The sequence below is a fragment of the Sinocyclocheilus rhinocerous genome, unplaced genomic scaffold (assembly GCF_001515625.1).
Source record: "Sinocyclocheilus rhinocerous isolate Xijiao unplaced genomic scaffold, SAMN03320098_v1.1 scaffold2831, whole genome shotgun sequence".
NCBI lineage: Eukaryota > Metazoa > Chordata > Actinopteri > Cypriniformes > Cyprinidae > Sinocyclocheilus > Sinocyclocheilus rhinocerous.
The window spans coordinates 257,512-266,817 of NW_015659001.1; the positions used below are offsets into that span (position 1 = coordinate 257,512).

Below are 9,306 nucleotides of genomic sequence, written 5' to 3' on the forward strand. Positions count from 1 at the left end.
CTTAACTTTGATAAAGAATATCTCTTTGGTTTTGAGACTTTAGTCTTTGCAACTTCAGGGATCTTATCTATGCACAATCAGCTTGTAACACTCCAAAGAGAAAGGAAAACTTGAAATCGCATCATATGACCCCTTTAAAAATCATTTGAAGGTAAAAAAAAAAAACATTTTAATGATGGACTTGTTTCTTACAAACAACTTCTTACTACACAAAGACAATAACTGATGGACTGGAGTCGAGTGGATCACTTGTGGATTATTGTGATGTTTTTATCAGCTGTTTGGACTCATTCTGACGGCACTCATTCACTACAGAGGATGAGCAAGTGATGTATGCTACATTTCTCCAAACCTGTTATGATTGAAGGGCTCATCAGGTGCCCACTTTCTGCAAGTTGATATCATTAGGGTCTTAATGAAAAGTCTGTAACATACTTTGGTTAAAATTTTTCTATGGTAGTGTAAAACACAACCCAGGCTCATTGGAAATATGTGCCTCTAAATACAAAATTTCTGCAGCACCGTTATTACGTACCTTACTGCACGTTTCGCGACAGTTTCAAAGAGAAATGTCCAGAGAGTGGCACTAAAACACACGTTTAATACGTGACCGTGGCACGTTTTTAATATATTGGTACAGGCACGTATTCCTGCGTTTTTATTACGCTGATTGAGGTACGTATCAAAGACTATAGAATACCCAAGACGTGTCACTCGTATAGTTTTGAATGGGGAAAAATGCAACGCTCAATCGCAGGAAGCCCCGCCTTCTGAATGAAAGAGCCAATCGCTAATCGGTAAAGTCAGAGCGTCACTGCAGCTGCCGTTAGAAGTCCCGGTAGCTATAGAAACAGCAGCGTTCTGAGATGTGCGCTTAGGACTGCGCATGCGCACTGGCTGATCTAGCCTGAAAAATAAGCTTTTTATAACGCTATTTGAGCAAAAGTAACAACATTTATGACACAGTTGTAAGATTTCTTCGGTGATTTCAAATATGAAATTTAGGCCTAATTGTAAGCTTAGTGAACAGTGTTGGAGAATTTGATGTTTCCCCATTCAAAGAGATAGGAGTTGCACTTGCATGCCCGAGAGGCTTTTCAAAGATGGCCGCCGAGTGACATGACTTACTTTGTACGTATTGCGGCTGTTCAGAATTCAAATATCCGAGGAGTGTCGCTAAAGGTTAATGTTCTATCGTGTTGGAAATAAACCTACCCAATAGTGTTAACAAAAGTGAAATAAAAATGCATTTGTTGATGCAGCCGTGCTATTTTAACTTCCTTATGCGGATTTGAGCTGTTTTGCTGAACTTTTGTGGGGTGACGAGCCGCCTGTTAAATTTAGCCGCATTCATCATGAAGCTTGCTAACTAGCACATTATTAGGATAGGCAATTTGCAAAGATTCATAAAAAAAAAAAAAAACGTATACTCACTTCTTCTGTAGGTGAAGCTGGATCACGAATGATTCGCGCGAACGTAGACACATTTAGGTGGGATCTGGGCGCATTCCCTTCAAAAACAAACATAATCCACTGTCTTCAGCGGCTCAGATGTCAGGAGTAAATGACGACTGCTATGTTCATTATTACATCCAAAAACAGAACACCTCAATCGCTTAGGAGACATCTGCTCCGGTGTCGAAACAATGGTTTATTAGGATAGGCAATTTGCAAAGATTCATAAAAATAAAAAAAAAACGTATACTCACTTCTTCTGTAGGTGAAGCTGGATCACGAATGATTCGCGCGAACGTAGACACATTTAGGTGGGATCTGGGCGCATTCCCTTCAAAAACAAACATAATCCACTGTCTTCAGCGGCTCAGATGTCAGGAGTAAATGACGACTGCTATGTTCATTATTACATCCAAAAACAGAACACCTCAATCGCTTAGGAGACATCTGCTCCGGTGTCGAAACAATGGTGGACTGGTGACAGCTCACTCAGGGCGGGTCTACATTTAAACGGCTGTATCAGTCAATAGTCGTGGGAGCAGCCTGTGCAAAACTACGTCACTCTGCCAAGAATCTCAGAAGAGCCTGATCGGAGAAAGTGATTATTCTTGGGGTTTAAAAAAAAGAAGCACTATAGAATACCCAAGACGTGTCACTCGTATAGTTTTGAATGGGGAAAAATGCAACGCTCAATCGCAGGAAGCCCCGCCTTCCGAATGAAAGAGCCAATCGCTAGAAGCACAAAACCCTACCGTGCCGCCCGCCCTTCACATTCACAATTAAACATGATCTTTAAGATGCATGTGAAAGACTGGAGATTTTGTTTATTGGTACAACTGCATTAAAATAAAGCAGACACGGGCGTGTTTTCTGATTATTATATTTTTTTCCTACTCCAACGTAAAAAAATAAATTAATAAAAAATAACCACTAGCATAGCTGCAAAAGCAAATTAAGTGTATGTACGGGCCTGAAGTGGCCATGGGAAGATTTGGGAGGATTCCCGGTAACCAGCTCGACAAACGTGGTTCAGGACACGGAAAGCACAAGTCTCTGTAGTTCATTTTCACTAAGAGACAGAAATCTGTTCAAGCCGTGCTCGTACAGCCGAAATCCCTATTCGTAGTTAGGGCGTAATTTGAACAAGCTGGGGATAAAGGCTAAATATCTAGGCTACCTGCTTAAAAAAAAAAAGAAAAAAAAAAAAGGTTTTGGTCCAAAACAGGTCCACCTGTGTCTCCCCCACGTTTTCTCTCACAGTAGGCTATAATCTTACCTTTCAGGAGCGCGTGTCGGGCTTTAAAACTCATCAGACATCACCAGTAGCAAAAGTCATTCATGTCCGGATAGTTTTATTCATTTTGATGACATTTATGGAAGTACATGAGGGTGTTTTGCATGCGATATTGACGCCGCTCAGGTGGGGCACAACGCGGGAGCGGCATTACTATGAAGCGAAGTTAATTTAGAGTTAGAATAACTAAGGGGTGATAACTTGTTGATATGAGTGCAATAATTCCAAAGAATGCCCAAAAGATAAACTAAAATCTCTGTCCTTTTTGCCTCCCTGACTGTGCTGGCTTAGGCGGCTACCTAGTTCGCCTAGATTTGTGCTACCCTTTCAGATTTTGCTACCTCCCATTAAAACAGATGGTAGCATAATTCGATAGCGAAAAGTGCTACCTATCGATGCAAGTCAGCTTGAAAAAACACAGCAAGCAGAGAGTCCTGTCAGCAACAGCTGAATTTACCATTCAATTGCAACTCAAGAGCGTCCAACACACCTGAGGAGGATAGACACAAAGATGCTCTGAAAATGACTTCAAGTTACCAGGCTTACCTTCCATCTGCCCTAAGAGCCCAGCAGCCTGAGATCCTGGCTCCCGAGTACGCTGGGAGTGTGTTCATGACGGGCGCGCAGAGACAGACGAAAGATCAGCGCTGGGACGCACACATACACAGACGCTAGAGCGCCTGCCCTCTGTCAAGCCGAGGAGAGCCACAGAACAGGGAGAAAACGAAAGTGAAGCAGAGGGGAGGAAAACAAAACTGCTTTCTATGTCGGTTTGGTTTTCTCTGTCACAAGTGTTTAGTGGGCTGGGACCATTCAAGAGAAACCGTTCTCGCTTTCTCTCTCACTAACGCGCTACTATAGACCCTGCCAACAAACATAAGAGGATAACGTATCCTGCAGATTATGTATTAATAGCAGCAGGTTGGAAACACGCAGAGCACACGCCCCCCTCCGCTGGCCTCTTATGCTGCAGCTCATCGGTCTGTGACACTCTGACTGGAGAGATCGAGAGGAGCGGTTTTGAATTGTGTTCTTAGGCGCGGAACATAAACAAATCAGGCTGCTCTGTGAAGCGAGAGCACTGGACCGAGACAGCAGGTGTCGTGTCATGAGGTCTGTGCCTTCTCGTCATAACACCCTAGGGCTCTGTGATCACCTTATCAACCAGCCCGTCCTGTGGGGCGTATCTCCAGCTGACCCCCTTCGCGGGACACCCCTCACAAACATCATGATGAAACTCAGTATCCCAGCCAGTGCTGAATGTAATGTTACAGCGCATGCACATCCACAAATATATATCGAACTGTGTTCTTTCTGTGTGTATTAAGATGTATTAGTCGCAAACTAAAAAAAAGGTCCCAGTAATTAGATGCTTTACTATTATAGTAATTATTTAATAACTGATTATAATAACATACGATACCTGTATACAAAACTTATTAGAATCCACCAAAAAAAGATGAGAACAGTAGCCTAATATAGTTGTTATACACGCATAAACTGCCACAAAAAAGTATAACAATATTATATATTTTAATTATTTATATTAATACTTTTATTCAGCAAGGATGCATTATGCTGATCACAAATAACAGTAACACATTTTTATGCTGTTTTTTTTTTTAAATGCTGTTTTTTTATCTCTCTTTTCATCAAAGAATCCTGAAAATAAAATGCATCAAAGGTTTCTATAAAATATTAAGCAGCACAACCATTTTTAAAATTAATTATAATATTTGTTTTATGTTACAAAACATACATACTTTTTTATAAACATACATACATGCAGAATATTATTTAAATTAAAAGCTTGGGGTCAGTAAATGTTCACCAAAGCTGCATTTATTTGATCAAAAACACAGTATATATTATGCAATAATATTTTTAACAATTTTAAAGAACTGTTTTCGGATTACTGCATCAGATTACTGCATTACTGCATGATATATTTTAAAATGTAATTTATTCCTGTGATGCAAAGCTGAATTTTCAGCATCATTACTCCAGTCTTCAGTGTCACATGACCCTTCAGAAATCACTCTAATATACTGATCTGCTCAAGAAATGTTTATTATTATTATTGATGTTAAAAAGGGATTGCTGTCTATATTTTTGTGGAAACTACAATACTTTTTTCCCAGAATTTTTGGATGAATAGAAAGTTCAAAAGATCAGCATTTATTTGAAACAGAAATCTCTCATCATAAATTCCCTTATTATGACCTTTGATCAATTTAATGAAAGAATTATTTAATGAAAGAATTATAAATGTAAAATTATACATTAAAAATTATAAATATAAAAGTGTTAATTTCTTTAAAAACATCTTACTGACTTCACCAAACTTCTGAATATATAGAAACCTATACATAGTAACCTAAAAGAAGTATATTCAAAAACCAGAAGAGCTGATCCATAATCATGGATGTATTGGTGCGTGTGCTGTATGATTCCTTGTGTGACAATAACCTATTAAACCTTTTATTCTCCTATTAGATTTCGCTCCCAGATGTCAAGACGTCCTCTTTCTACTTCAATCCTACACATGTCAGTTTACACACATGGAGAGCATTCCCAACAGCAGCTGGCTGTGTGTAAATATACAGTAACATGAGCTCTGCTGGTAAAGGGTTGAATGAGCGAGCTGTGACTCAAAGCAAACACGAGGAGAGAGTGAGAGATCAGCTTCAGAAATATATAAACTATAATACAGTTACAGTGTATAGCGTAAACCATTACAAACCATTTTGTGCTTTCATAATTTATTCTATGTATTAGTTCAAAACACTATCTATACATGAGAAACCAACCAACCACGTGAAACCAACTCGACTACAGGTTTTGTTCACATGTTGTGCAGGAAGTAGTTTAATTACATGCAAGTTAATAATTAGGTGTGGCTGAGAAACGGTCCACAGATATAACGGTGATGATGATATTACATAGCTATGCAAATAAGAGTCACTCATAGGCACTACTATGCTGTACACCAACAGTGAGCAGAAACACACATTTACCCACAGTACGTTTTAAAAAAAAAGCCATTTGAAACATATTTAAGGACCAGATTTTGTGGAGACACGCACGGAAAATATTGATAGACTAAAACAAGACAAGGAAACAGGGTCATCATTTCATAATCATTTGCTTATTGTCGAAACGAATATCCACACTTCTTGTCATTCTAGGAGGCGTTTATAAATATTACCAGACGTGTATGATTAACTTGTGTGTTGTAAAGTCTTAGAAACACGCGAGATGCAGATGCAGCTCCAGCACCACGCGCGAGACAGGTCAACCATCGCGATTAAATGTTAACTATGTATACACACATAATTAAGAAAAAAGGAGTCTTAATAACTTTGAGGTTAGGCGGTAAAGAGCTTAAAACGTACCTTGGGCAACGCATAGACGATTTATCTCCGCACTCCATCGCTGAGACCCTTCCGTCTCCGCACACGGCAGACATTGTTAGTTTCCTATTTAACAATCAGCTGTTGCGACTTTAAGCTGAACTAATGCTGCTGGGATATGTAGTTCCATAATTCATAGGGTCGTGCTTGTCTTCAGCCAAAGAGAACTACAAATCCCAGAATGTAAACTGTAAAGTATATCTGTAAGTACAGTTTAAGGGATACCTCATGGTAGCGTTTGCTTAATGAATTTAACTTATGCTAATTGGTAAAACATCTAATATGCTGAAATTTCTTTAAGTAAAATATTATAATATTACATATTTATACATTAATTCATACATTTTTATCTATGTATATACATTTTTTTTTTCAGCAAGGATGCACTGAATCGATCAAAAGTGACAGTAAAGGCATTTATTAATTAGGTAAAATATATACACATACTGAAGATCCTTAATAGTTGCCATCTAAACTCAAATGTCACAATGTGTTTTAATATTATCGTAATTTAATTGATTATAAGGACATACAATAATAAAGAGCATGTGTACAAATCTATTACTAAAATCCACAAAAAGACCACAACAACATTCTACACACATGAACTGTCACAAATCCTAAAAAACTATATATACAGTATATACATGTACACTACTGTTAAAAAGTTTGGGATCAGCAATATTTGTTGATTGATTGATTGAAGGAAATAAATACATACTTTTATTCAGCAAGGATGCATTAAATTGATCAAAAGTGACAGTATATAATGTTACAAAAGATTTCTTTCAAATAAATAATAAAATATTATGATTTCCACAAAAATTACACAGCACAACAGTTTTAATTAAAAATATTATAATACTACTTTGATTATATATATATATATATTTCTCCCTATTGATTTTGGGGTGACATTTGACATTGAATTTATCCAAACACAAGAAAACAAACAAATCAGTCAGTCAAATCTTTGTCAACATTTTATTAATTATTTGAGGGGTATTAATGCACAGTTAATACACCAGGGGAAAAAGAGACAGAATAATAGTTTAGATTCAGAACTCTTGCCAACCTAGGTAAAAACTTTAAAGGAATAAAAGATCATTTTGTCCATTACTCTCATTATTTGATAAGTATTAATAGATTTAACAGTTTCTAGAGCAGTGGTTCCCAACCACGTTCCTGGAGGACCACCAACATTGCATATTTTGTATCTCTCCTTTGTCTGACACACCCATTTCAGGTCTTGGAGTCTCTACTAATGAGCTGATGATCTGAATCAGGTGTGTTTGATTAAGGAGACATGGAAAACATGCAGTGTTGGTGGTCCTCCAGGAACGTGGTTGGGAACCACTGTTCTAGAGCATCTAAATAAAATCATTTTTTGGATCATCCTTTTGTACCTCAAACCAGGGCCGTCAGGACCCCCTCATTTCTAATCGAACACAATGACTTTTATTTGTAAACTTCTTTGAGGACGTTCTCCGTCAGACCTCTGATGGGTCAAACTCTAACTTCGTAAATCCTCATTTCACACAAAAGTTGAAGTAATGAAAAGAATGCTTTTTAAAAACTGGTAGGGGGCTCCACTTTCTACAGACCCCCTTAGTACAAAATTCCACAGCACACAATCAAATTCACCAAAATCTCTACCGACACTCCATATTCAAGCCTATTTCATGGGATTACAAGTGCACTAAATACAGAAATACACACATTCATGCTCGCACACACACACGCTCACACATACACACACTGCGTATAGCGGTTTGGACAAAAGGACATTTTCAACATGTACTTTGACCTGTATAGAAAAGCGCAAGATCATATTCAAATAGTTTAAAGCAACTATGTCACAAAGAAAGAAGCAAAGAAGCAAAAGAAAGCGAATACAGTTCGCACCAAGCTTTGGAAATCATATGTAACGTTGCTGTAGTGCTTTCGACTGCAAGCTATTGCTGTATTTCGAAATAAATCTGTTGCAGTGTCATGATCGTACAACGTCTGCATATGTGTACGGCACATAATCTAGGAAGACGGGTAATTGAAGCCACGCACAATATTCCTAGCGGAAACTACACGCCACCTTTCGTGTCATGAGATGGCGAATGGACAACTAAACTTCCATTGAGAAAGATACATTCTACTGGGCCAAACTCAAAGCACATTGCTTGTCTAAGGTTTCATTACAGCTCAGAGACAGTATAAAACACAACATAGTCAGAAATGTCATAGAGCGAGCAACACTGAGCTCCTATCTCAGATTTAACCTGGCAACATGTAGGATACTTGCGTTGCCTTGTCCTCTACTCTTGTTCACTCAATAGTATGTGAATCTTTGAAGGGTGAATCTCATAAACCTATGAAGAACATGTTAATGTTGCATTTTAATGCAAAATCAAATGACAGTGTAAAAAATGTAATGTAGTAAATTTAGATTTTTATTTAGTTTCTTATTTTTTAAAGTGCCCCTATTATGCCATTTCCAGTATTGCCTTTCATGCAGTGTGTAATGTAGCTGTATGTGAATGTAAACAATCTGTAAAGTTGTAAAGCTGAAAGTGCACGATAAATAAAGTTATTGTCTCCCAAAATAAAGAATCGACTCTGAACAGCTGAAACGAGTCGTTAGTAATTCGAATCCCACTTCCGTGAAGGCTACACGTCACGGGTAACACATTTGCATAATGTGCGCCTATGTTCTCCGTTGGCTGGCCGCGAACAACTTGACCCCGCCCACAAACACGTCATTCTGCTGACGACCGCTTCTCTAATCTCGGAGAGTTCAACACGGGATTCACAAAACGCTTGCTGTTGATGAAATATGATGTAAGAAATGTGTAGAACATGCCAAGGTTGCATTATAAAATTAAAAATTAAAAAATATATATTTTGCTTAAAGAAAATGATGCTTATGCATCTAGACATTTCATATAATACAATACATTTAAAAAAAATTTAAATTTGCATTACATAGTAAATTGACAAATATTTATTAAAAATAAATAATTAAAAATTAACCTTTTTTAAATTACTGCATCACAATAATTTATTTTTAATAATTATTAACTATTAAAAAGACATCTAGTAATTTAAAAATGGTTAATTATTATTATTTTATATATATATATATATATATAT

At 37.4% G+C, this 9,306-nt stretch overlaps 1 protein-coding gene across 5 annotated transcripts in view; it reads right to left on the bottom strand.

The window, feature by feature from the left end:
- The window catches only part of LOC107723126 (uridine-cytidine kinase-like 1), a 30,576-nt gene extending 24,339 nt beyond the window's left edge, over window positions 1–6,237 (bottom strand). For 2 of the 5 annotated variants that reach the window (XM_016531642.1, XM_016531643.1), the window contains exon 1: window positions 6,145–6,237. In XM_016531642.1, coding sequence (XP_016387128.1) covers window positions 6,145–6,218 — 74 coding nt within the window. In that variant the 5' untranslated portion in view covers window positions 6,219–6,237. Of the gene's footprint in view, window positions 1–3,295; window positions 3,597–6,144 lie in introns of those variants that run through there. The other 3 variants (XM_016531645.1, XM_016531646.1, XM_016531647.1) reach the window with 2 other exon arrangements.
- Window positions 6,238–9,306: the final 3,069 nt, after the last annotated feature.